At 38.9% G+C, this 26730-nt stretch overlaps 1 protein-coding gene and 1 pseudogene across 1 annotated transcript; one reads left to right on the plus strand and one right to left on the minus strand.

The window, feature by feature from the left end:
• Positions 1–26730, plus strand: part of LOC109817265 (cystinosin homolog) — a 65973-nt pseudogene that overhangs the window by 32099 nt on the left and 7144 nt on the right.
• LOC109793864 (uncharacterized) lies at positions 14429–16303 on the minus strand. The gene is made up of 7 exons (XM_083069948.1): positions 16023–16303; positions 15688–15950; positions 15447–15614; positions 15275–15379; positions 15123–15195; positions 14947–15042; positions 14429–14860 (listed from the first exon to the last, which is right to left on the minus strand). The coding sequence occupies exons 1-7, from the start codon at positions 16044–16046 to the stop codon at positions 14771–14773; spliced, it is 819 nt and encodes a 272-aa protein (XP_082926074.1). The 5' UTR covers positions 16047–16303; the 3' UTR covers positions 14429–14770.

The raw sequence follows: 26730 nt of genomic DNA on the forward strand, positions 1-26730 counted from the left end.
TTCGGCTTGGCCGTTGGTCTGGGGGTGTTCTACCGAGGTCGAAAGATGTTTGATTCCGAGTTCGTGGAGGAAGTCCTCGAATTCCTGTGCGATGAACTGTTGACCGTTGTCAGTAACGAGGGCGTGGGGGATTCCGAATCTGCAGATGATACTCTTCCAGGTGAACTTCCGCACGTTTTCAGTGGTGATTTTGGCGAGTGGGCATGCTTCGATCCACTTAGTGAAGTAGTCGATTGCCACCAGGAGGAACTTTATCTGACCCTTCGCAGGGGGGAATAGCCCAAGGATGTCCATTCCCCATTGGGAAAAAGGCCATGCCGACATCATATGGTGGAGAGTTTTAGGCGGTTGTCGGTGTGCGTTGCCGAACTGTTGGCATTCTTGGCATTTTTGGATGTGGCTTTGGCAGTCCGACTTCAGAGTGGGCCAGTAGTACCCAGCTCGGAGTACTCTGGTTGCCATTGAGCGCGCCCCAGAATGCATTCCACATATCCCCTGGTGGATTTCCCTGATGACATAGGCTGCCTGAGACGCAGTTAGGCATTTGAGCAGCGGAGAGGAAATGATGGAGGACCATCCTTGGTACTTCACTTCATGTGAGACCCATCACATGGTTCATGGCTATGGCCAATTTGAGTAGTATAGAATTTATTGCTTTATTCCAATCTTACCCTTGTATTTTGGGGTATTTTAGTCATAGGATTTATTTTCTTTGTATTTCCCATTTTACCCTTGTATTATGGGGTGCTTTAGATGATTAGTTTTTTTAATTTGGGCTAGGGTATTTCATTAGGGGGTGACGCATTTTTGGTGAGTTTTGGATGTATTTTTGGTGATAGAAAGGCTTAGGCCCAAGTGGAGGGCAAAGGTTGCATGGTCTTATCATGCACCTTGATGTAGCCAATCTAGACCCATAGATTCCAAACTTGGTCACCAAGTAGCATCTAGGGTTCATTTGGCATGTCATTTGGAGTGCATTTGCCTTATGAATTTCGGCCATGCATGTCCCAAATGCAACCCTAGATGCCTCCCCTCCTATAAATACCCAACACCCCACCACTTGTAAATACTTTGGAATATATAGAATTTGAGTGAGCCTTTTGTGCCTCAAATCCTCTCCTTAGTCACTAGGTTAACTTTGGCTAACCTTCTCCTATCTCCACCCTTGGAGAGTGGGAACCCTAGAGTGGCCTCCATTCACTTTTGGAGTGAGCCAACCTTGTGAGCACCAAACACCATCCCATAATCACTTCCGCCACCCTTCTCTCCTTACTCGCCTATCATCCTTTTTCCCATCCTAAGTCACCCTTTGTCTACCTTTGGTGAGCCTAAGATCAAGGGCAAGGTCTTCCCTTTCATACTCTACAACAACCATGGAAGGAGGAAGCCATCAGGAAATGCCACGCTTGAATAACTCATCTCCGATGATGATGAACTTGGCCGATCTCATTCTTATCTTCCGAGCTTCGTCTTTGTCCTCGGGCAGGATTCCTTCTTTCAAGTAGCTCCAGATGCCTGTCATCCATCCCAGGTCCTCGTTGTCACTGATGTTGATGACTTTGTCGTCTAGGCTGGGTGAGTGCAAGGTTTCCTGGATGATAGTTCGGTGCTGTCCAGGCCTTTTGGTGTTGGCGAGCTTCGATAGGAGGTCAGCTCGGGTGTTTTGCTCTCGTGGTACATGCTTTATGGTGAATTCATCGAAGGACGAGATCTGGTCACTACAAGAAAAAGTCAAATTTCCCACGGATTATTTCCCACGGACCAAAATCCGTCAGTAATTTCCCACGGATTTAGATCCGTGGGAAATTTCCGACGGAATTTCCCACGGATTTAAATCCGTGGGAAATTTCCGACGGAATTTCCCACGGATTTAAATCCGTCTAAAATTTGACTTTAATAAATTTTCCACGGATTATAATTTTTTTTTTAATTTTAATAAATTTATTAATGTAACAACCCTCATATTTTTTTCAATTCATTTTTAAAATTATTACTTAAATTTAATATATTTTTTAAAATCACAGTGTGCATGATATTTAAAATAAATTTCAAAAAAGTTGAAATAATGAAATAAGAGATCAAATCTCATTTAATTATTGATATTTGTATTAATAAATTATTTTCTCTTAATAGTATATAAACAGTATTATCTTATATAAGTAGTTGTATGTGCCACTTAAATAAATAAATAAGAAAATTAATACTCACTTAAAAATTTGAGAAGAGATATATGTATGACGTTATTGAGAAAAACTTCAAGTAGGGGTTAATGGAATTTTTTCTAGATTAAATCTTCTTTATTTAAAACTTAAAACATTAAAGTTAAATATATAGTTGTTTGATTATCTATAGTAATAGATAAAGTGAAATATACGTCATCTTGTAACTGATTTTGTCTAAAAAATAATAGATAATCATACCCTTAACTAATTTTTATTTTATATATTCTAATTTTATTTGAAATAATATGATTATATATTTAAATAGTTTAATTTTAATAATTTTTAAAGTATATTTTTGTCTTTTCACTTATAATATTTGAATTTCTATATTTTAATTTGAATTATTTTTTAAGTATATTTTTGTCTTTTTGTCTTAAATTTTTGAATTTTTATATTTTAATTTTAATAATTTTTTATTTCTATTATTTATTAATTCTTTTCATTTTAAATATTTTATAACATTAATAAAATTTTATAATTTTAATCTCTCTAATTTTATCTTACTTTTTATTTTATAAATATAATTTTGATTATTCATTTTATAATTAAATTAAATTTTTTAAATTTTTTATGAGTTTACATTCTAAGAATGTATTGAAATTCCTCAATATTTGATTATTAGATAGCAACAACATGAATATTCTGATTATTAGACATTATGTTATAATTCTACTACTGATCGTACTATATGTTATTTTTAAATTTGAACTCCTAAACTTTATTTGTTATGTATAACATTTTATTTTGTATGAATGAACTTGTTTTGATTTACATAATTATGATTGATTTAATATCTTTAAATAGGATAATTATTTAATAAAATTTTGAATTTTAAAAAAATAATTTTTCACAGAATTTCCCACGGATTTATCCGTGGGTAATTTCTCACGGACTAATCCGTGGGTAATTTCCCATGGATTTATCTGTGGGAAATTACCCACGGACAAATCCGTGGGAAATTACCCACTGATTAGTCAGTGGGAAATTACCCGCGGACAAGTCCGTGGGAAATTACCCACGGATTAGTCCGTGGGAAATTACCCACGGATAAATCCGTGGGAAATTCTGTGAAATTTTTTTTTTAAATTCAAAATTGAGGAATTTCAATACATTCTTAGAATGTAAACTCATAAAAAATTTAAAAAAATTAATTTAATTATAAAATGAATAATCCAAATTATATTTATAAAATAAAAAGTAAGATAAAATTAGAGAGATTAAGGGGGTTGTATTGGTTTAGGATTTCGTAGGATTTTAAAAGACTTTTTTTGAGTAAAAAAGTCCCTTGGTATTCAATCAGGATTTTATATCACTTAAAAACAATCCAGTGGTATTCAATCTGGATTTTCAAGATTTTTTAAAGAGTCCATTAAAATCCACTGGTATTCATTTGAGATTTTTTACAACTTAAAAATAATCCATTGGTATTCAAAAATATAAGGATTTTAAAAGATTGTTGTGTGAGAGGGATTTTGAAGGACTTTCTAGTGTTATCTATAAATACCAGATTCATAAAACAATCCCATCCAAACCCATCGGATTCTGAAGGATTGTTTGAAGTGATTTTTCAAGTGTTTCAAGAATTTTCAAGTGAGTTTTTCATTTTTTTTTCTATGCTCCTGTCTTCTCCATTTTTTCTCTACTAATAATACTACATTATTATTCATTGTTCATATATAATATTGTAGTATTGTTCTCATCCAATTCCCTTATTTTGTGAAACTCTGATATGTAAATGATAGTGTCATTGACTTGCTCTATTTTTCTGTTCGTTCTTTTTAATTGACTTGCTTTATTTATTCTATGTAATTAAATTTGTTCCTTTATATAACACAAAAAAATGCTTGAAATTTCAAATTTTAAGTGGTAATTTTTTTTATAACACACGTCAAGAAAAGAAAAAGGTGAAAGATGAAATTGATATCATAATCTCTATAATATATATATATATATATATGTATATATATATATATATATATATATATATATTTATAAGATGAATTTGTTAGGGTTTCTGTGAGTAGAATGAGATGAAAATGGATCTTAGTTGGGGAAAGAACCCTCTCAATATAAAAACTGCGAACTCTCTCCTTCCCTTGAATTTGTTACTCTTATCCCTCATCCTTTTATGACTCAACAATTATTTTTTTTTTACTATGAATTTTTCTTTTTTATTTTTATATTGTGAAATTAAGATTTTTTTATATTTTAAAAAAATAAAATTAACATAAGACATTACAGTGTCTAATTTTTTAAGGTTTAGGATTTATGCCTTCATTAGCTTATTTTTTAAAAAAGAAAATATTGTTAAAATTATTATATAATATATAACTAAAATAATATATATATATATATATATATATATATATATTCTCTATATCTAAATACTTCCGTTTATATAAAAAAATTTATATATTTAAATATTTTCTATATTTCCGTTTTTACATATTTTTTTTTATAATGACTGAGGTATTTGATCCATTTGGATAGTTAAGATATATTCGATCTTGTATGATTGGTGTGCTTCTAAAAATAATAATATAATTTTATTGATTTTGTCTCTTATCCATAATTATTTATATAACTAGTTTTCAACATATATTGTTTTAGTAATTCAAATGGGAGATTCACAAGGAAATAATAAAGAAAAAGGAAAAGAGAAAGAAAACTATGAAGCTTGGACCAAGGAGGATTCCGATGAATTGTTACAATTGATAGTGGATGCTATAAAAAGAGGATAAGATATTATGAAAAATTATCATTATTATTTATCTAGACATTATTTTTTTATATTATTTTTGTCTTTGACTCTTTTTAAATTTGAATGTATGCATTTTTTTTAAATCTTATCAAATGTCAAAACTCCACAAAATCCCACAGAATCCATTAAAATCCTGATTTAAAAGTCTTGCAGAATCCATTAAAATCCTGATTTTAAGTCTTATGGAATCCTTTAAAATCTTAAAAGTCATGAAAATCCTGCAAAGTCTTTTAAAATCCGCAGGATTTTTTTTAACTAAAAAAGTCTTTTAAAATCCTAATCCAATACACCCCCCTAAAATTATAAAATTTTAATAATGTTATAAAACATTAAAAAAGAAAAGAATTAATAAATAATAGAAATAAAAAATTATTTAAATTACAATATAGAAATTCAAAAATTTAAGACAAAAAGGCAAAAATATACTTAAAAAATAATTCAAATTAAAATATGGAAATTCAAATATTTTAAGTGAAAAGACAAAAATATACTTAAAAAATTATTAAAATTAAATTATTTAAATATATAATCATATTATTACAAATAAAATTAGAATATATAAAATAAAAATCAGTTAAGGGTATGATTATCTATTATTTTTTAGACAAAATCAGTTACAAGATGATGTATAACTTTATATTAAATGTGAATTTCGTAAATTCAACTGTTAAATTAAAAATATTTTACTCTTAAATCATATATACAAAATGTTATATTAATCGAAGATGATTTCTTATAAAACAAAATTAAATCTGTTGAAAAATTTATATTTTCGATCAGAAATTTTTTGTAGGAAAAGCTATATTATTGATGAAATATTTCAGACAAATTTATATTTGTTGAAAATGTAAGAACTGGTTTTAAATTTGATATGAAAATATTATGATATTATTAGATAAGATTTTAAGTTAGTATTTTATTAATAGTTGAAATTTAAAAAATAAAATAAGGATAAATACATTTTTTGAATTTTATATGTTTGATTTAAGATAACTTATAAAATAACTCTTTGGTAAAGTTATTTCGCTCAGTAACTCATGGCGTGTGTTGAATTTTATCGATCTAATTAATTGTTAAATTAAAAGTTACTAAATTTTACTAATAATTAATATAAAAAATTAATTAGTTTTGGAATAAATTATTTGTGAATTAACAATATAATTGAAACATTAATTATTTTAAATTATTTAACTAAAATCTTATTGACAATTTACTATATGATCTTAATATTTTTGTATAATTAATATCTGGTTTTACTATATGATCTTAATATTTTTGTATAATTAATATCTGATTTTAAATTTGATATGAGAATATTATATATAATTAGATAAGATTTTAAGTTAGTATTTTATTAATAGTTGATAATTAGAAGAAAAAAAACAAGGATAAATACATTTTTTGAATTTTATATGTTTGATTTAAGGTAAATAAATATATTAAATTAATTAATAATTTATTTAAAATATTAAAATTTAATTTATAAGTATGTATTAAATAAATATTTATAATTTTAAATAAAAATAAGTAGACGTTAATTATAAAAGTAAGTACATATAAATAAATAATAATTAAATATATTATTATTATTAATTATTATTATTTGTAATATAAAATTATTATATATTATTATTATAGTACAAATATGAGATTGTATATTTGAAGATGACTTAAATGAATTAATTTGTACAAGTTATACTGACAACATACATATACATTTTGGTAGCTTACTCATAAGAACTTCACAGTTAAGCATGCTTGACCTGGAGTAGTACAGGGATGGGTGACCTTCTGGGAAGTTTCCCAGAAATTGCACAAGTAAGGATAAAACACACTAAACAATGAAATATCGTGAAATAGAACCTTTGAGAGGCCAAATATGAGGGTTGTTACATTAATAAATTTATTAAAATTAAAAAAAATTATAATTTTTGGGAAATTACCCACGGATAAATCCGTGGGAAAATCCGTGGGAAAGTTACCCACGGATTAAAATCCGTGGGTAAATTTTAGACGACCAATTTACCGACGGATTAGTGTCCGTCGGTAATCCGTCGGAAATGCCTCATTACCCACGGATTTTGGGCATTTCCCACGGATTTTTGCCGTCTGAAATACCGAATTTTCTTGTAGTAGGTGGGACGCAGTGTGAAAGTACCACTGCAGCATAGTGTCCTTTGCCTGGTACGCCCACTGAGTTGCTCCACCATGAGTTTTGAGTCACTGTTGCAACTCACTCTTCGAGCTCCGAGGTCGCGGGCTAGCCTTAGGCCTGCGAGAAGTGCCTCGTACTCTACCTGGTTATTGGTGACCTTGAAGCCAAACTTGAGAGATTGCTCCAAGGCGACTTGGTTTGGCCCTTCTAGAATGATGCCTGCATTGCCACCTTTAGAGTAAGAGGACCCGTCAACATGCAAAGTCCATACCTGGGGTTCCTTGGCAGCAGTTGGCGTGAGCTCGGCTACGAAGTCGGCTAGGCTCTGGGCTTTCAAAGGTCCGTGACCTTCGTACTAGATGCCGAACTCGGATAGTTCTACCGACCAGGCGATCATGCATCCGGCGAGCTCAGGCTTTCGCAGAATTTGCTTTATGGGGTAGTCGGTTTTTACTACTACCTGGTGGCTCTGGAAGTAGGGTCGGAGCTGCCGGGCTGCGATGACAAGTGCCAATGCCAGCTTCTCGATCATTTGGTATCTTCTCTCCGCGTCCTGGAGGACTCTGCTGATGAAGTAGATTGGTGTCTGTATCTTCTAGTGTTCTTGCACTATAACGGCGCTGATGGCACCTTCTGCTACAGCTAAGTAGAGGAGGAGGTCGCCGTTGTGATCTGGCCTCTGTAGGATTGGTGGTGTTGTGAGCAAGGTTTTGAAGCCTTGGAAAGCTTCTTCGCATTGATCTGTCCATTGGAAATCCTTTGGCTTTTTTAGCAGAGTGAAGATCGGCCCCGCCTTCTCTACGAGTTTGGGGATGAAACGGGACAGTGAGACTAGTCGTCCGGCCAGACGTTGGACCTCTTTCACTGTTTGTGGGCTTTGCATCTGGATAATGGCTTTGCACTTCTCGGGGTTGGCCTCGATTCCTCTGTTGGTGATCATGAAGCCGAGGAACTTACCTCCTTGAACCCCGAAGACCCATTTCTCCGGGTTAAGGCGCATGTTATGCTTTCTGACTTGGGCGAATACTTCGGCGAGGTCGGCAGCGTGGTCCATCGCCGAGGTGGTCTTGACTACCATGTCGTCAACGTAGACTTCCATGTTTCTTCCGATCTGTTGATGGAAGACCTTATCCATCAGCCGCTGATAGGTTGCCCCTACGTTCTTGAAGTCGAAGGGCATCACCTGGTAGCAGTAGTTGGCGTGGTCGGTGATGAAGGATGTGTGCACTTCATCGGGTGGGTACATCAGGATCTGGTTGTACCCAGAGTAGGCATCGAGGAAGCTGAGGAGGGCGTGTCCAGAGGCTCCGTCGACCAACCTGTCAATGCTCGGTAAAGGGTATGAGTCCTTGGGGCATGCCTTGTTTAGGTCAGTATAGTCGACGCACATACGCCACTTCCCCGAGTTCTTTTTAACCAAGACCACGTTTTCCAGCCATGTAGTGTATCTGACTTCACGGATGAAGCCAGCGTTGAGCAGTTTCTATGTTTCGGTGACGATGGCCTCTCGTCTTTCGCCGCCGACCTTCCTCTTTCTCTGGGCGACTGGTTTCGCCTCCTTGTGTATTGCTAGCTTGTGGCAAATGAAATCGGCGCTTATGCCTGGCATGTCAGCGCTAGACCAGGCGAAGAGGTCGAAATTCCTGAGGATTTTTGCTTCAAGTTGCTATCACAACTCTGGAGTTAACTGTCTGCTGATCTTCGTGGTTTGTCTGGGGAGTTTCCCGATCTAGAGGTCATCGAGCTCGTCGACGGGGCTGGGCCGTTCGTCGTGAGCGTCAGATCTTGGATCGAGGTCGGTGATATCTCCGTGGTCGGTGTGCGCCGCGATGGTAAGGTCGCTCCTGCACCGCTCACCGAGCGAGGAGATTTTTAGGCTTTTTGCGTAGCATTGCTGTGCCGTCTTCTGGTTTGCCTTGACGGAGATAATCTTTCCGTCATGCCCTGGGAATTTCATGGTGAGGTGCGGGGTGGAGACTACCGCTCCGAGCTGATTCAAGGTTGGTCTGCCGATGATGATGTTATAGGAGGTGTCGACTTCCACGAGGAGGTATCGAACCATGACCCGTCTTGAATCCGGAGGGGCTCCGAAAGTCGTCAGTAGGTCCACGTACCCTCGAGTGTGAATGTGCTTTCCTGCAAAATTGACTAGGGGTTCTGTGTGAGGATGTATGAGAGAGTGGGGGACGTCTAACTTGAGGAACGTTGGCCAATATAGGATGTGGGCCGAGCTTCCCTGATCGACCAAGGTTTTGTGAACCTCCCAATTGGCTAATGCCACGGCAATAACCATGGGGTCGTCCTGGTTGGGATTGACCCCAACATAGTCTTCGTCGGTGAAAGTGATCGTCGGCGAGCTTTGGTGCGAAGCAGAGGTGGTGAAGTGTACGCGGTTGACGTTGCGCAGGTGTTTTTTCTGGGCCGAGCTGCTAGCGCCCCCTCCTGCGAAACCTCCTGCGATTGTACCGATTATTCCCCGTAGGGGAGTTGATTCTGTTTCTTGGTTAACCTCGGCTCGCATTACCCTGTCGGGGCTGGGTTGAGGGCCGGAGGGATAATTAGGGCGTCGTCGCCGGGGTGGAGCGCGAACTCTCTTGTTATCCATGGAAGTTATGCGATCTGTGTCGTCTGTTGCGTGTCTGCTACGGCTTATGGTGCAAACCATAAGCGTGGCCGATAAGAGCTGTCTTGATTGGCCCCACGGTGGGCGCCAAATGTTCTTATCGGAAATCTACCGTAGAGGTGATCTCCTGAATAAGATCGGTGAGCCTCCTTCACTGGTACGTTGATGCTCCGAGATGGGAATGGTACCTGCAAAAGAGACTCCGATGCTAAAGTTAGGGTTTGTATGAGTATGAATCTCGTATAAATAATGCACGTACCTTAATGTGAGTTAGGGTTGCTTTGGACCTTGGGCCTGAGATTAGATAAGATATGGTTAGATAATATATCTCGTCTGGGACGAGATTCTTTGAGATTAGTTATGATCTGCCTAAATATCGAGCTGACGTCACACAGTGCGTGTCCGAAGTCGGCTTGCACTGTGGTACCGAGCTTGGAGCTCGGTTTCATAGTACGGATAGTACAAATATATATTCCAAATTTAAGAGAAAAATATATGTAAGCCTTTATATTTTCACAAAACAAGTTAAAATATACTAATTTTTATCTCTAAGTTTTTTTTTTAGTTTAATTTGGTTTCCTGAATTAAAAAGAAAAATATTCCGGTGCCCTTAAAGTGTGCCTAATAAACTAAATTCGTCTTTCCCTCATTTTTTTTTTTACATTAATTATTTTAATTTTGAATGACATGAAAAATCTTCATTTATTGTACCATTCTCGAAATTTGTCGTGTACGTGTCACTAAATTGGGAAAGTTAGCTTGGGCTAAATTAATTGAAAAACCAACTTAATCTTAAGTAGACAATAGATAAGAAACAAAAGTGAAATATTTTAAATCTAACAGATTAAATCAAAAAAATAAAATAAAATTGAGAAATTAAAGGTGTCTCGAAACTAACAACTTCTGTTATGTAGTTGGTTAGACCCAAGAATGTTAACTTCTTTTTAATGGCGGAATTAAATTTATTGAAAGAGCTTGAATTCATATTAAAAAATTAGGTTATATTATACTATTAATAAAGATAATGTGTTTATATTATACTGTTAATAAAAGGATCTCTCCTCTATATATATATAATTTATTATTTTGTTTCTTATAAAGTACTTTTTTCTCTATATCTTTTTGTTTAATTTTATTCATTTTAATCTATTTTTTCATGAATTTATTTTGTAAACTTCTCACATTTTATAACTCGTAACTGATTATGCATATTTAAATTTAATTTTTTATTTTTTATTTTATTTTATTTTTAAAATAAAATACATTGCTAAAAAATGTACTTTTCTTTTAACCACATGAAGCAATCACTACTAGACTAGAATAGGTTCACATTTGATAATGTATTATGCACAAAATGTATACTTCTTCGATGCTTAAATGGAATCACGCGCAAGCTGCTTCAAGGTCCAAATCCTTTCCTTGAAAGACTTCAACTTAATTTGTGGTTTGAGCTTTACCAAATACCGGTGCGAGAAGGGATAATATGTTTTCAAAAGTCTAGATGTAAATGGCTGTAAATGAGTGATTGGAATACAAGGCATTTTCATGGAACAACTATTATTTGTCGACGAAGGAATAAGGTGGAGAAACTGATGAACGATAATAACAAGTGGGTGACACAACAAGGTGAATTAAAAAAGATGGTAACAAATTTTTACAAGACATTATTCTCATATACACGGACTTCGGCTACAGTCTGCTTGACAAATGCATTCCCTCAACTTGATGAGGAGGAATTGGCAGTTATTGAGAGTCAAATCAGTAATGAAGAAATTTATTCAGTAGCTAGAAGAATGGGAGGTTTTAAGGCCCCTGGACCTGATGGGCTATAAGCAATTTTCTATCAATCTCAATGCAAAACTATAGGCCCAACTGTGTGTCAACTCATTCATGATTGAAATAGAACCAGCTAAGGTTGTTGCATTAATGAAACCATGATTGTGTTGATCCCGAAAGTAGAGAACGTCACCCATCTAAAACAGATGCGTCCTATTGGATTGTGCAATGTTTCTTACAAGATTTTAACCAAAGTGTTGGCCCATCGACTCAGTAATGTGATGGAAAAATTAGTGCATCCCAATTAATGCAGTTTTATTCCACATAGACATAGCAAGGATAACATTATCGTTTTCCAGGAAGTTATTCATTCTATGAGAAGCAAGATAGGTAACAAAACATGGATGGTTATCAAGATTGACCTTGAGAAAGCATATGACAGATTGAGGTGGAGCTTTGTGAAGGATATACTTATAGATATTGGTCTTCCGCTTAATCTTGTAGACCTAATTTCAGCTTGCATTTCCTCTCCTAGACTCCACATGCTTTGGAATGGCGAGGTCCTGGAGGAATTTGTAAGCCCCAAATTCGTTCCTCCTTTACTCTTCATTTCTTCTTCCTTGGTTGAAACTGAATCCTTTTCTCCTCTTCTTCTTGTTTTCTGAAGATTGAGCTGAGGAGAAGCTAGGTTTTGGTGCTAGAGAGCTTGAAGTTTGGGAGAAACTTGGAGTCGTGTGGAAGATTGTCTTCTTCTTCCCCTTTCCCTCAACATTCTCATTTTCTCCTCACTCTCTATTATTTCTTGTTCCAAATTTCTGAGCTCCCTTGTTGTGTTGTTGTTGTTGAAGGTGCTGAGTATAGGTGTGGATTGCTAGCTGGAGGCACGAATATTCTTCTTCTTCTTCTTTCTCTTCCCTGGAGCTTGGATTCTTCTTCTCCGAGATAAGGGAAGCTAATGGGTTTGCATGTGGTGTTTTTGATGGTTTTTGAGTTTCATGTTGTGTTGTGTGCTGAAAATTTATGATTTCTTGTGCTGGATCTTCTTGAATTGGTGTTTGAAGATGGATTTAGTGCATTTGCATGTCAAGTTTTGGGTGGAAATGGTGAAGAATAGGTGGGTTCTGTCATAAACAACTGAGCCGTTTTAAAGGGTTGAGCCCTTTAGGGGCTGCGTGACAGAGGGAGGTTTCTGGAACCAAAGGGCTAAGCCATTTTAAAGGGTTGAGTGCTTTTGAAACGGCTGAGCCATTTTGAAGGATTGAGCCCTTTGGGGGCCGCGAGCCAGGGGAGAATTCCTAGAGGTAAAGCGTTGAGCGCCTTGGAGGCGCTGAGCGCTTTTGTTCTTTCAGAATTTGACTTTGTGGTCTATATAAAAGTTTTATCCTTTGATCTTATCTTTCCAATGGCGTTGAAATCACCCTAAAATGAGGTCTAGAACTCCATATACGACTGTTTTAGTGAACGGGGGTCAAGTGTCAGTATTAGTTATAGCTATTGCAGTTTTTGTAAGTTTTTATAAAGTAGATGATAGAATTAGGACTTTATGTCTTCATAAGAGTTGTAGGAAATCTTCTTATCTTTCATATGAGATGAGGATGAGCATGATAGGAGTAGTATAACTCCCGATATGCTATTTTATGTAAGGGTTTCCATTTTACAAGGAGTGATTTGGATAAGTTGAAGGTTGTTTTGGGTGCGTAGGTTAATTCATGTTGTATATATTGTGTAAGTTGGCATGATAGATGAGTTGTAAACATAATGGGTGAGTTTTATTATGTGTTGAATATGTTGTATGTTGTGAAGTTGTTTACAAGTTGTGTGTTGATGAATTATATGTTGAACAGGTGATATTGATGAAACATGTTGAAATTAAGTTGTTAAAATTGTTTTATGTTATGTGTTGACTATTTATATTTTGTGAAATATAATGAGATGATCTAGTTAAGATTTGTGAAGTACATGATGATAAGGTTGTGAATTGTGAGAAGTATCATGTGAAGTGTGTAGAGGTGTTAAGACGATACAAAAGTTATTAGTAGACTATGTTGTTAAGTTGTTAGACGAAAGATGTATTTTGTACTATGTGTTGTAAAGATATTAATTTGTGATGGTTGAGTTGTAAATTATGAATTGAACTATTGAGATGTTGAGATGATAGTTGAGCTGATGAGATGATAATTATGTTGTTTAAAGTTGAAATGACATGTTGTGTTGTAAAAATGTGTTGTTAAACAGTGTTGATGAGTTGTTGTGCTGATAAACTATGTTGTTAAAGTTGTGAGTTGACTGTGTTGTTCAAGTTGAAAGTTGATTGAGATGATGAGTTAAAAATTGTGTTGATCGTGTTGTGATGTTGAGTTGTTGATCACTAGGACTATAGGAGATGTTTTTAAAGTTGCTCATTCCATTATGTTGATTGAGATAGTTGTGGTGCTCTAAGAACCCAATTTTTTGAAAAACCCTCTTTGGAAAGTTGTCCTTTGGAGTAGATGATGTGTTGTTCTTCTCTAGGACTTAGTTGGTCCCGTGTGTGGGCAAGGTCAAGGCACACGTGTACAAAGCGACCACAGTATAGGGGTCAGGTCAAGCTATACCGATTACAAGCGGCCAATTCGAGTAAAGTACGAAGTCAGGAACTTAGTACCTAACTGAGTATCGGAGGGTTGTAGTATTTGGAGGATAGTCAATAGGCTAATCCCCACTAGTACACAAAGGGTGTTTTACGTCGTGTATTTTGACCCTTTTACGTCGGAAAAGGGTCCGACGTTAATATGGGAGTCGTAAATTTACGTCGCCACTGGAAGACGACGTAAATTTACGTCGGGAAATTTTCCAGACCGACGTAAAAAGGGGCAAAATCATGCCACAAATTTACGTCGGACGTGGCCTTGTCCGACGTAAATTTACGTCGGTCATTGCAAGGCCCGACGTAAATTTACGTCGGACAACGCCATGTCCGACGTAAATTGTGGCAGTTTTTTTTTTAAAAACGTTTGTAAATTGATATACCCAACACCTGCATATAAATATAATCCAGAATACCAAATCTAAACCAGGCAGTCCAGAATAGAAATTCAAATTGTATTTCAAAATTGAATGACAAAAAGAAAATAATATATAAATCTTAAAAAACATAAATTATGACAATGTAAATCCTATTATCCTAAAAAAGCTATAAAACATGTTTGTCAATGCTATCTAAATAACTAACTATCAAACTATAAACATAATATCTAACTAACTAAACTTAGAAAAAAAGTTGCCCATTGTTCTCTTATCTTGAGCATCTCATCTTCGGGCAATGGAGATGGATCTTGAAAGACCTGAAAGGGTAATTTAAGTGTCATTAATATGCAATGTTAATTATTCTAAAGGTAAATATAGTTAAATAAATTTTGATATGAATTACCTGCGCCCAAGAATCAATAATACCCGCAGAAACTATGGCTTTCATCCAATACATGATGTAATAGCCACATTCAAACGAGTCTTGTTGCTTATTACACTAAAATGAGAAACAAATAACTATTAATTCCAAAGTCAATAAATTTAAATATTATTGACTGTATGAATTAATTTGCTAACCTTAGGGTATATGAAATGCAATGACTTTGATGATCTGGCTCTTCCACTTAATATATTAGCTCCAGACACGATTCTAATTAATTGAAATAAAAATAAATGTTAGCCAATATATATAATTACAGTGTTAAAACATAATGAAAAAATTTAGTTACCCATGTAATTGGCTTTTAATTTCCTGGCTTGGTTTTCGATGAAGTGAACAAAACCACACCACGGTATATTCCTTAGGAATGATTACCATTAACTGCCAATGAGACCTACATTGTATGACAAACAAATCAGTTAAAAAATTACCATGATTAAAAAATCAATTAAAAAACTAACCCGTCAATGTATGGAGCCATGTATATATGTCTTCTTGAGTCACTCATCCATGTTTGCATATATTGTTGGATCTGGACCTGAGTGTTTCCTGATTTTTGGATGGATTGAGGCTCAATAAATCCATATACTTCTGCTTGTGCTTGCTCCACACTCAATTTGTCCATGTACCTAACACAAATAATTATTATAAGTTAAATGTAATTATTGTAAATTTAGACTCATAAAAGAAAATATGACTTACATGGCCCACAACTGTATGACAGATATATTTAACATGGAGTTTCCCCCAACAATCTCTAATGCATCAGGCAGAGATATGTATAGTGGAACATCAGAGCTATCAACTCCAAAAACTCTAATGTCCCACTGCAATTGAATTGGTTGCTTCTTTAATCGTGGTAATTTGATTAGAAGCTTAGATATGGGATCATCCTCAGCTTCTGCGATATTAGCATCATGAACATGAGGTTCTCTCATGACCTCCTTACCACGATCGATAAAATCCTAAAGAAATAATCAAAATTAGTTAAACAATAATAGAATTATAAGAATCTAAAAGAGCAATAATATAATTACCTTTGCCCGTGCTGAAAGCGGCATGACCAAACATTTTGGCCAAGCTAAGAATGTGCCGGTTGCCTGCCCCACTAGTTGAACCTCTGTATTGGGCAAAGGCACTGGAGCAGCAGCATCTTGAACTTGGTCAACCACAACCCGTGTCCAGTCTGGCTGTAGAGGGACACCATGGATGGTTGAGCCACCCTCAAATACTCGGCCAATAGCCACTAACCGTGGGGGGTCATCCTCAACATATAACTCGCACTGGTTTGGTACATCAGTGTGAGCATGTTCCCCTGAGGAATTTGGAGCAGCACAACTCCCCTTAGTGCTGACTCGAACACCATCATGAGCAACTGCAGTCTGTTGCTGAGAACGAGCCAAAAGTTCAAACTTCTCTTCAAACTATTTTTCAATATTCTTCAGTTTCTCTTCAAACTGCATCTCCAATCTCTGCTCCAATTTTTGTATAACCTCTTGACTGCAAGAGTCGACAGTGCTCCTCGATGATCGGCCACCAAAGAAATCTCGGTGGCTCCAAGAACCACCAACACCACGCACACGACCTCCGTGCTCTGGCTTTCCTATGGCCGTTGTGAGGATATCATTCCGACCATCGGAAACAAATGAGCCCTGGGTGCTCTGCTCAACTAAATCCTCCTGCAACAATAAGGAAGATTAAAAAATCTTATGAATTAAATGAGTTGAAATGAAGAGTCTTAATTTGTATATTTTTACTTACTATTTTATTAGCAACGACCCTTGCAGACTCAGAAGTCATTTGCCCATCTGGTTTTGTCCGGGCTGCTATCCACATCTCATGCCGGGGAGGTGACTCCACACGGTCAGCATCCTCAACCCCTGCTGCCTGTGCCCTAGCCTTCTTCATTTGCTTTTTTTTTCTTTCATATCCCCCTCTTGACAATAGATGGGGTGCATCATTCTTGGCTTGTCGTTCTTGGGCAGCTATTCTTTTAGCCTGCAATAATACAAAAAAAAATGAGATAAATTAAAATATACCTTAAGTATTTGTGTCAATGTAAAAGTTATCAATAACTAACCTGCCACGAAGGGTCCAATCGAGTGGCACAAAATTGCATCCACTCCTCATCAGTGATCTGGTACTTTAGACAGGGAGTCTCATTTTGGCGCTCTCCAAATACATACTCCCGTGTCAAGAAAGTCTTGAAGTCTCTCCACCTGCTGGCAAGGGCAGATAACATCTTCCTCCTCATGCCCTCAGTGTTGGGAATGTCAAAATTTTGCTATGAAAAGAACAACAAATAATAAATAATGTATTTAAGTTATATAATATTGAAAGGATGTGAAAGTATATACCTGAATATCCTGCCACATGAGGTTCTTGTCAACCTCCTGAACGTCATCCCATGATGGAATGATAATAGAAACATGTCGTCGAGCTAGGACTCCCAAATAGCTCTTAAACTTGGCAGCATTTGGGCCTGATGCCTTGCCAGAACGAGGATCCACCTCAACCGGTGTCCTCTCCTTGGCAATGCGCCCAGCTGTCAACCCAGACAATCGAGTGACAGATCTACCTTCCCTCCTTCCACTGCCAGACCCAGAATCCTCCATAATCCTGAAAAAATTAAACTGTCATTATTAAAACAATGAATTAATTGAATAGACAAATAAAGTAAAAAAGATAATAACAATATAGCAACAAAATAACTAATAAAAAAACAAATAATACATAAACAAAAACCTATTAGGTTGGAATGTTTTCCCATATTCCTTCATCATGATCACTTCGAATAGCATGTATTTCGTCCACTTCATTGTCCGCAATAGGACCAAATGATCTGCTTGAAAAAGACGGTGTATCAGAAGCATTAACCTCACCATAAACCTTTTTCTTAAACCAAGCTAAAAAACTCTTGTTATGTTCATTCAATACCCATTTCTCAGTCATCCGAGGGTGTGCTATCTTGATTTCATCTATGTGTTCTGATATGTAAGGAATTACTTCATCAGTGTTGTTCAATATGTACAAATGTGCTTGGTCAACTTCTGTTCGACTCACAGTTCTAATCTTTAAACTTCGACTACCCTTACCAAATTGTTTCCCATCATGTCGAGTCTTGGGAATTCCTATTGGTTCTGATTTCGACATGTACCCTGAACAAAACTCAATGGCTTCTTCTGCAATGTACCTTTCCACAATAGAGGCTTCTGGGCGGTATTGATTCTTGACATATCCTTTTAAGATCTTCATATATCTCTCTGTCGCCACCCGCCGAAACGGACCTTGGCATTCGCGACGATGGTCGGACTCTTTTTAAGAGTTTGAAAAATGATGGATTGTTAAAACGACTTATTCTCAAACTGAGACCTTATCGAACTAACAATTTTATTAAATGATTCACCAATCCATGTTAATCCCAAGCGGGACCCTCCATGGATTAGTAGTTTTCGCAAAAAGGGTTCTTGGAGTCGCCACCAATGTTTTACTCAAAACATTGGAAAAAGAGTTAAGGCAATTGATTTCGCAAATCAACTTAGGCCATTACAACCAGAGTTGGGTAAGGGAGTCGGTTACGTGCGGGGAAGGTGTTAGCACCCCACAACGCCCCTTTCGGGTTCCCTATGACAGATTATTTCATGAATAATAGCTTAAAATTATTAAATTACCCCTATTTATTAGAACGATATTAAGTGAATTATCTACATGATGAAAGCTTTAAACATGCAATGCAACAATCAGAAAGCGATAAAGAAAGCAATAAAAGACGAGTTTTGGAAGAAAACCTCTTGAAGCGTGCTTTTATATATTTAAAAGAACTAGGAGGCTTTTTGGCGCTCCTTCCCACTACACGCTCGCTTTCTCCTTTCCCTAAAATAAAATTTTTACTATGGAAATCAAATAGATTTCCCTTCGACTCGTTCGAATCTCAAGCAAATGGCTTATGATTCAAGAACTTCGTCGGATTGGCTTTCAGAGAGATTTCTAGGGCAGAGCACTGCTCAAAAACCCAAGAATACTCAGCCAGGGGGTCCAGAATAGCTGGAAAAAGTGTGGAATGACGTCCAAATGACGTCTTATTTATAGGGGTGAGGCGCAGTACGGCCTCTGACATCAATACGGCCCGTACTGAAGATTTGAACTACAGTACGGCCGTATTGAATTCAGTACGGCCGTATTGAAGTTCAGAAACTTCAATACGGCCGTATTGGTTTCAGTACGGCCGTATTGTAGTTCAAAATGTGCAGTACGGCCGTACTGAACTCCAAGGAGGCCGTATTGAGCTCCAATCTTCCCACTTCCTTATTTTAAGCTACTCTAAGACCTCTAAACCTACAGATAATCATCCTAGGGGCTTCCAGGAGTCCTTCTGGCTGACTTTCCTTCGGTCTTCGAGAGTCTTCGAGTCTTATTTCCGACCCGGACAATTTTAGGGGTCTACAGCTGCCCCCCCTTTACTTAGTCAAACGGTTTTTTGGTGTACCGGTTGACAAGTAAAGGAGTTGACCCAACTGTCCGGGGAATAGGCCATCCTTCTGACTTGTAGTGTCTTCCGGTGGAAAATTGTTGAGTAGCCTCTCCAGGTTGAGTATTAGTCGTCGCCTCTCCAGGCTAGCGTGAGTCTTGCCCTCTCCAGGGTGAGTATTAGTCGTCGCCTCTCCAGGCTAACGTGAGTCTTGCCCTCTCTAGGGTGAGTATTAGTCGTCGCCTCTCCAGGCTAGCGTGAGTCTTGCCCTTTCCAGGGTGAGTATTAGTCGTCGCCTCTCCAGGCTAGCGTGAGTCTTGCCCTCTCCAGGGTGAGTATTAGTCGTCGCCTCTCCAGGCTAGCGTGAGTCTTGCCCTCTCCAGGGTGAGTATTAGTCGTCGCCTCTCCAGGCTAGCGTGAGTCTTGCCCTCTCCAGGGTGAGTATTAGTCGTCGCCTCTCCAGGCTAGCGTGAGTCTTGCCCTCTCCAGGGTGAGTATTAGTCGTCGCCTCTCCAGGCTAACGTGAGTCTTGCCCTCTCCAGGGTGAGTATTAGTCGTCGCCTCTCCAGGCTAGCGTGAGTCTTGCCCTCTCCAGGGTGAGTATTAGTCGTCGCCTCTCCAGGCTAGCGTGAGTCTTGCCCTCTCCAGGGTGAGTATTAGTCGTCGCCTCTCCAGGCTAGCGTGAGTCTTGCCCTCTCCAGGGTGAGTATTAGTCGTCGCCTCTCCAGGCTAGCGTGAGTCTTGCCCTCTCCAGGGTGAGTATTAGTCGTCGCCTCTCCAGGCTAGCGTGAGTCTTGCCCTCTCCAAGGTGAGTATTAGTCGTCGCCTCTCCAGGCTAGCGTGAGTCTTGCCCTCTCCAGGGTGAGTATTAGTCGTCGCCTCTCCAGGCTAGCGTGAGTCTTGCCCTCTCCAGGGTGAGTATTAGTCGTCGCCTCTCCAGGCTAACGTGAGTCTTGCCCTCTCCAGGGTGAGTATTAGTCGTCGCCTCTCCAGGCTAGCGTGAGTCTTGCCCTCTCCAGGGTGAGTATTAGTCGTCGCCTCTCCAGGCTAGCGTGAGTCTTGCCCTCTCCAGGGTGAGTATTAGTCGTCGCCTCTCCAGGCTAGCGTGAGTCTTGCCCTCTCCAGGGTGAGTATTAGTCGTCGCCTCTCCAGGCTAGCGATGATTTTGTCTCCACAGTCCACGATGCTGCTTCGACGATTGTTTTTGATTTTTGTGCCACTGAGGGCTGGATAACGCAGGGATCCGTCTAGGGGATGTGCAGTTACTCATAGGTTCTTGTGTCCCAACTTTCCATTGCGTAGTTGGTACCCATTGAGGAATTTCTGTTTCCTTGGGGTGTAGACACGAAGATGCTCTTTTTGAGGTGAGCGATGCCTTATGATTGGCTGAAAGCCGGATTTCGCTTGGGGAATGATTATTGATCTTTTTTTATTTTCTCTTTTTGAAGGAGTGCCTCTGAGTAGGCGAATGATCTTGATGTTCAGTGTTCGGCTGAGTGCCGGATTCCGCTTGGGGAATGGTTATTGATATTTTTGATTTTTTCTCTTTTTGAAGGGGTGCCTCTGAGTAGGCGAATGGGGATTTAAAGTTTATATATCCCAGAGTATTATTTAGAAAGCCTCTTCAGGCTTAGCTTCACTCATCGCTTGAGTTGGAAAGCTATCCTCCACTGAGGAGGTCATAGTCCTTTCGACTCGGATATTCTGTTTAGACGATCAAACCCTCCTTGGGGAATCTTGCTGATCTTGGTTTGATAGCTTTCACTGGGGAATTTGGCCCGTGAGTGGAAGCTGAGATATCTCTGGGGAGTATTATTTCGGCGAGCCTCTCTAGGCTCAATTATTCTGTGGGAGTATTATTTCGGCAAGCCTCTCCAGGCTCAGTTATTCTGTGGGAGTATTATTTCGGCAAGCCTCTCCAGGCTCAGTTATTCTGTATGATGAGAGAGTATTATTTCGGCAAGCCTCTCCAGGCTCAATTATTCTGTACAATTTGTTGGGTTTTCTATATTTTGCCTTTTTTTGTTGATTTTTGGCTTTTTCTGTATTTTTGCCTTTTTTCGTTGATTTTTGGCTTTTTCTGTATTTTTGCCTTTTTTGTTGATTTTTGGCTTTTTCTGTACGGAAATTAAAGTGCTAAAGAATTTGGATTCAAAAGTGGGAAATTTCATTTATTAAATAGAATGAAATTTGTACAATGGAAATGAAGAGAAGTGGGGCACAGCCCGATCAATCAAATACATAAAAAGCAAGAAAGATAGACGGTCTTCACTCCTCTACCGGCGGATCCTGTGGAGGGTCTGGGAAGCAACGGTGCAGCCAGACCGACAGGCTGTCAAACTCCTGTCTAAGGGCGTCGATACTGTGCTGAGCAGTATCGAATCGAGTGTCGATGCTTTGCTGCAAGGCGTCGAAACGAGCATCGAAGTAGGCCCTGTCTTGCTGTGAGGTGCCGGCCTCTGGCTGCGGGTCCACGTCACCTGGGAGCTCGATGTTCTCGAAGAGCTCGCTGAAGGTGTCGCGTGTGGTCGCCCGTACAAATTGCCTCCCTGCCCTGGCAATGATCTTCATGTTGATCAGGGTGGCAGCATTGATGGGCTTGGGCGCCAACTCCCCTGCGTCTATGCCATCGGGGCATCGGTAAGTCTCAGCGAGTCGTGAAAGGAATGTGGAGACCATGATGTAGCCTCGCCGAGCGTCACTACCCTCTCTTGCCCCCAGATTCTTTATGTGCTCGAGGAAAAAGAATCCGGGGTTGGCTTTCTGTCCAGTGATCATGCAATAGAGAGCCAGTAGATCCTGTCGTGTCACTGACTCTGGGCTCTTTGGTCTGGCATGGATGGAGCCTGTGACCAACTTGTGGCAAATGCGGAGCGCTGTCGGGAGCCGAGTACCCTTCACTCCGGCGTGGTAGTCTATCTGACCCGTAAGCTCTCTCCACATTTCGTTCGTGGTCAGATTATCGGGGCACTCGCAGATGGCGTCCCGATACTCCAGCTGATCGGCTCGCTGGAAGAAGCCAGCCTGGACATTGAATTCGTCCAGCGTTAGGGAGCGGTATCCTCCCATCATCCAAAAGTCCACTGAGTAGACCGTCGCACCGTAACTGTTCGTCGACTCTGTCATGCCGACGGTAGCTAGGAACTCCTTCGTTGCCGTCGGATAGATCCTAGGGTGGGGGTCAAGGAGGAACCCCCATCCTATGGCGTTGATGTAGCCAACGACCTCATCCTCCCATTCCATCGCTCGAAGGATGTTGAGGTCGAGCACCCTTGACGGTTGGAATATAAACGACTCAAGGAGCTCCAGCCTTTCTTGATGTCGCGCGGTCATCTCGATTTGCGCGGGGACCCTGTGCCTCTTTCTTGATGATTCGGCCATTTCTCAGAATTTGGGAAGATCTCAGACACACTCACAAAGAAAGTATGCAAAGGAGTGAAGAATGCTGTGCAGAAATGAGAGGGGAAGGGGCCTATTTATAGAAAAATTTACGTCAGTACGGCCCGTATTGAATTCAATACGGCCGTACTGACTTGGCCGTTAGTGTGCAAAACGGGGGACCAATACGGGCCGTATTGGATTCAATACGCCCGTATTGGTGTGTCTGTTGAGGTCAATACGGGCGTATTTCGTTCAGTACGCCCGTATTGAACTGAAGGGTTGCCTGTAACCCTAATTTCAGTACGGGCGTACTGAACTGGGTACGGGCGTATTGAGCCCTTTTTTTTTTTTTTTTTTTTTTTTTTTTTTAGATAAACAGAGAATAAGTGATCTTCCATTACACCTATCATCTGTATGCATGTATGCGGTATGATGCACCTAATTCTATTTGATTCATTTTTCAAAAGAATTAACCGATGCGTTTCTCTGTTTGAATTTTGCCATTCCTCCAGACGGGCTGTGCGATGCCGATTTCTGTAACCGAGGAATAATGCGTGTTATATCGAGATTGGTGTCATCAACCAAGTAATCCTTCTCCTCCTTTAGAAGACGTGTCAACCCTCCTATTGACCACTATATCTCCATGTTTCCACTAGATTATCCTAAAATCGTTTGGGACAAGAGAGAAAAGAAAGGAAAGATATTTTTGTTCTGAAGTTTGTGTTTTAGAGGGGATTTATTTTTCAAAAATGGTTTTTGTAAGAATGGTTGGCCAAGGTAGGCTTATGTGTTTAGGTTTGTTTGATTAAACACTTATGAGGTTAAGAAAATCTTGTTATTGACGTTGTGATTTTGACAACTTAGATAGCTTCCCTTGAACCTTTTTTGAATTCGGCTCATGGTACCATCATGGATTTCTTTTGCTTTTTGATAGTCCTTATTTTTGCCTAAAACACCCTTTTGTGGCGTTTTAGCGGACTTTTGTTTTTGTTCATTTTTGCAACCCTAACTTTTGCCTAGGTCACCCTTTCGTGGGATTCCTAGCGGGTCTTTTGCTCTTATTTTTGCGCAGCCCCCTTTTTGGGTTTCCTGCCGAGCTTCTTTTATTTTAAAGAATTTCTTATTATCCATGATGGCACTTGTCGAGGCCAAGGGAAGGTGCTCCAAGTTGTCACACACACTTCCACATAAAAATGATGCGGGTTTATTATTATTAAGACAATTTAAACCTCATTCATGCTTATTCAAACAGGGTTAAAATAATGTGGTTTAGAATTTTATTATAAGCAAGAAGAGAAGCAATGAGAAAGAATAAAGAATGATTTTATTATAATCATAATGGAAACATGTGCCCTATCGAGGCTCGGGGGTCGGGCTGTCCCCGAGGAGTAATCTCTAATAGTCATCAGGTCTATACATCCCTATCGGAAGGAGAAGAGCACTTGATGACGACGACCGGCCTTGACGCTTGTGAACCGGCCTTCCTAAAGATCTGGCTTAAAGAACGTCGAGAAGGATCTTGATTCCTCTTCGTCCTTTGATCTTTATTAGGGTTGTATCCTAACCCTTGTTTCCTCGGATTATCCTTGATAATGGGTAGCTCGGGAATTCCTTGGGAATCCTTGCCAAGTCCTTGTCCCGGCAAGTATCCATTCTTGGTGAGCATGGAGGCTACCTTCTTCATTTCTCGGGGAAACGTTTCAACATTGGCAATTTCCAATGCTTGGAAGGCGGTCTCTAGAGCTTCCTCCGCTGCATCCACGTAAGGTATGGTGGACGGCTTGCTGATGAGTATATCATCTTCATCTTGTACAGTCACCAGCTTGTCACCCACTATGAACTTGACTTTCTGGTGGAGCGTAGAAGGAACAGCTCTTGCATCATGAATCCAAGGTCGGCCGAGGAGACAGCTGTATGCGGGAGTAATATCCATCACTTGGAATTCGACATTTAAAGATAGTGGGTCCAATTTGGATTGGAAGATTGATCTCTCCCACCACTTCTCTTTTAGAACCGTCGAAAGCTCGAACGATCATGTTGCTCGGGCGCATTTGGACTCCCTTGATTGCCACTTGATCAAGCGTTCTTTTGGGCATCACATTCAAGGAAGATCCGTTGTCTACCAAGACTTTTGCGATGTGATACTCCTTGCACTTTACAGAGATGTGCAAGGGCTTGTTGTGATTTGGTCCCTCGGCGGGGATCTCTTCATCGGTGAAAGTGAGGTGATCATTAGCCGTGATGTGACTAACAATCCCCTCAAACTTGTCTTGGGAGATGGTATGCGACACATATGCCTCGTTCAAAACTTTCAACAGAGCTTGCCGATGCGGTTCGGAGCTTAGGATCAAAGACAACAGCGTAATCTTTGCTGGCGTCTTATGAAGTTGATCCACGATGGAGTACTCGCTCTGTCAGATAAACTTTAACAGCTCGTCTGTCTCCTCCTCGGATTCTTTATTTTCCTCGGTTTTTTCTTCTTTTTCTTTCCCTTTATTCTTGGGAGCTTTGTCATGAAGATCTTCGGGAGTGTAGATCCTGCCACTCCTAGTCATGCCCCCAAGTCCAGCGATGTTAGAGATATCGCTGTCGGCAGAAGAATGGATGTCGTATATCCATGGCACAGCCTTATTCGATTCGTAGGGAAAAGGTCTTGGAGCAGTGATCCTTAATGGTATCGGACCTTCCCCTTTATTCGTCTTGATTACCAACAACGGAGTTGATGTGCGCTCGCTTGGCGCGGTTGTTGGCTTGCATTTAATAACAAATGGCGTGCGATCCATTCTGAACATACGCATCGCTTAATCCTTTCTTTTTATTAATGTTTATTAATGAATTATTAGGAGGGATGTATGAAATGCAAACCTAGATCCCTCCATGATCTTTGATAAGAATGCATGATATGAGATGATGGCGATGAATATGCATGCATTGTGTTTATTTAACTAAGCATTATCATGTTTTTAGGATGTCCCTAAGATGATGCATGATATTGCTTGGTTTGGATAAATAACCCTTTTTTCTTTTTTTTTTGGGTATTTTGTTTTTTGTATTTATTATTATTTTATTTTTTTGGGTGAAAAAGGAATCTACCTATATGAATGTGATGAAGGTAGATGTTAACACCATGTAACGGAAGATTCTTATTCCTATTTATTCTTATTTTAAAAAGGAATGTTGTATGTTTAAAGAATGCAATGTATGCTCAAACAATGTCACATAAACAATGCACACACAATTCACTCATCCACGAACAGTCACGAGCGAATCACGAGGTAGGGGTATCCTGCAGAAAAGTGCATATTCAAGGAGGTTCTAACTGTTCTCACCGGTCTGAGGCCCCCAAGGTGCCCCCATTATAGGGACCCAATTCCTCTCGTCGTAAGTCGATGGAAAGTTCCAACGCACTGTCGGACTTGAGTTCATGGTTATCACCTTGAGTGATGTTTTTCGACAACGGTCTACGGGCACCTATAGACCCATTCGACAACCGGCCGTACTAACATCCACTCCCTATGGATTACCACTCATGCCCCCGGGTATAGAGGGAACTGTTGTGTGCAAAGGTTTGTGTACAGTTTGTATTTCAAACAATTGCGTAAATTTAAAAATACAACAGTTATTAAAGCCAAATAGATAAACATGTTATCATACAAGTGAGGGGTAATAAAGTAATTTTAAACTATTATTTTGAAATAATCCATCACTAAATGGGACTGACTCTCGAGGCTTCCCCAGTGGAGTCGCCATCTGTCGCCACCCGCCGAAACGGACCTTGGCATTCGCGACGATGGTCGGACTCTTTTTAAGAGTTTGAAAAATGATGGATTGTTAAAACGACTTATTCTCAAACTGAGACCTTATCGAACTAACAATTTTATTAAATGATTCACCAA

Source organism: Cajanus cajan, chromosome 2 (genome assembly GCF_000230855.2).
Source record: "Cajanus cajan strain Asha chromosome 2, NIPB_CcT2T_4, whole genome shotgun sequence".
Taxonomy (NCBI): Eukaryota; Viridiplantae; Streptophyta; class Magnoliopsida; order Fabales; family Fabaceae; genus Cajanus; species Cajanus cajan.

What these genes read in the sequence shown, in the direction of transcription:
- LOC109793864 (XM_083069948.1), bottom strand. Translation starts at nt 16,046, where the DNA reads ATGCCGCTTTCAGCACGGGCAAAG. An exon ending in CGCTTTCAGCACGGGCAAAG is followed by an intron (nt 15,951 to 16,022) that starts GTAATTATATTA and finishes TTATTTCTTTAG; the next exon opens with GATTTTATCGATCGTGGTAA. An exon ending in ATTAAAAGCCAATTACATGG is followed by an intron (nt 15,196 to 15,274) that starts GTAACTAAATTT and finishes TCAATTAATTAG; the next exon opens with AATCGTGTCTGGAGCTAATA.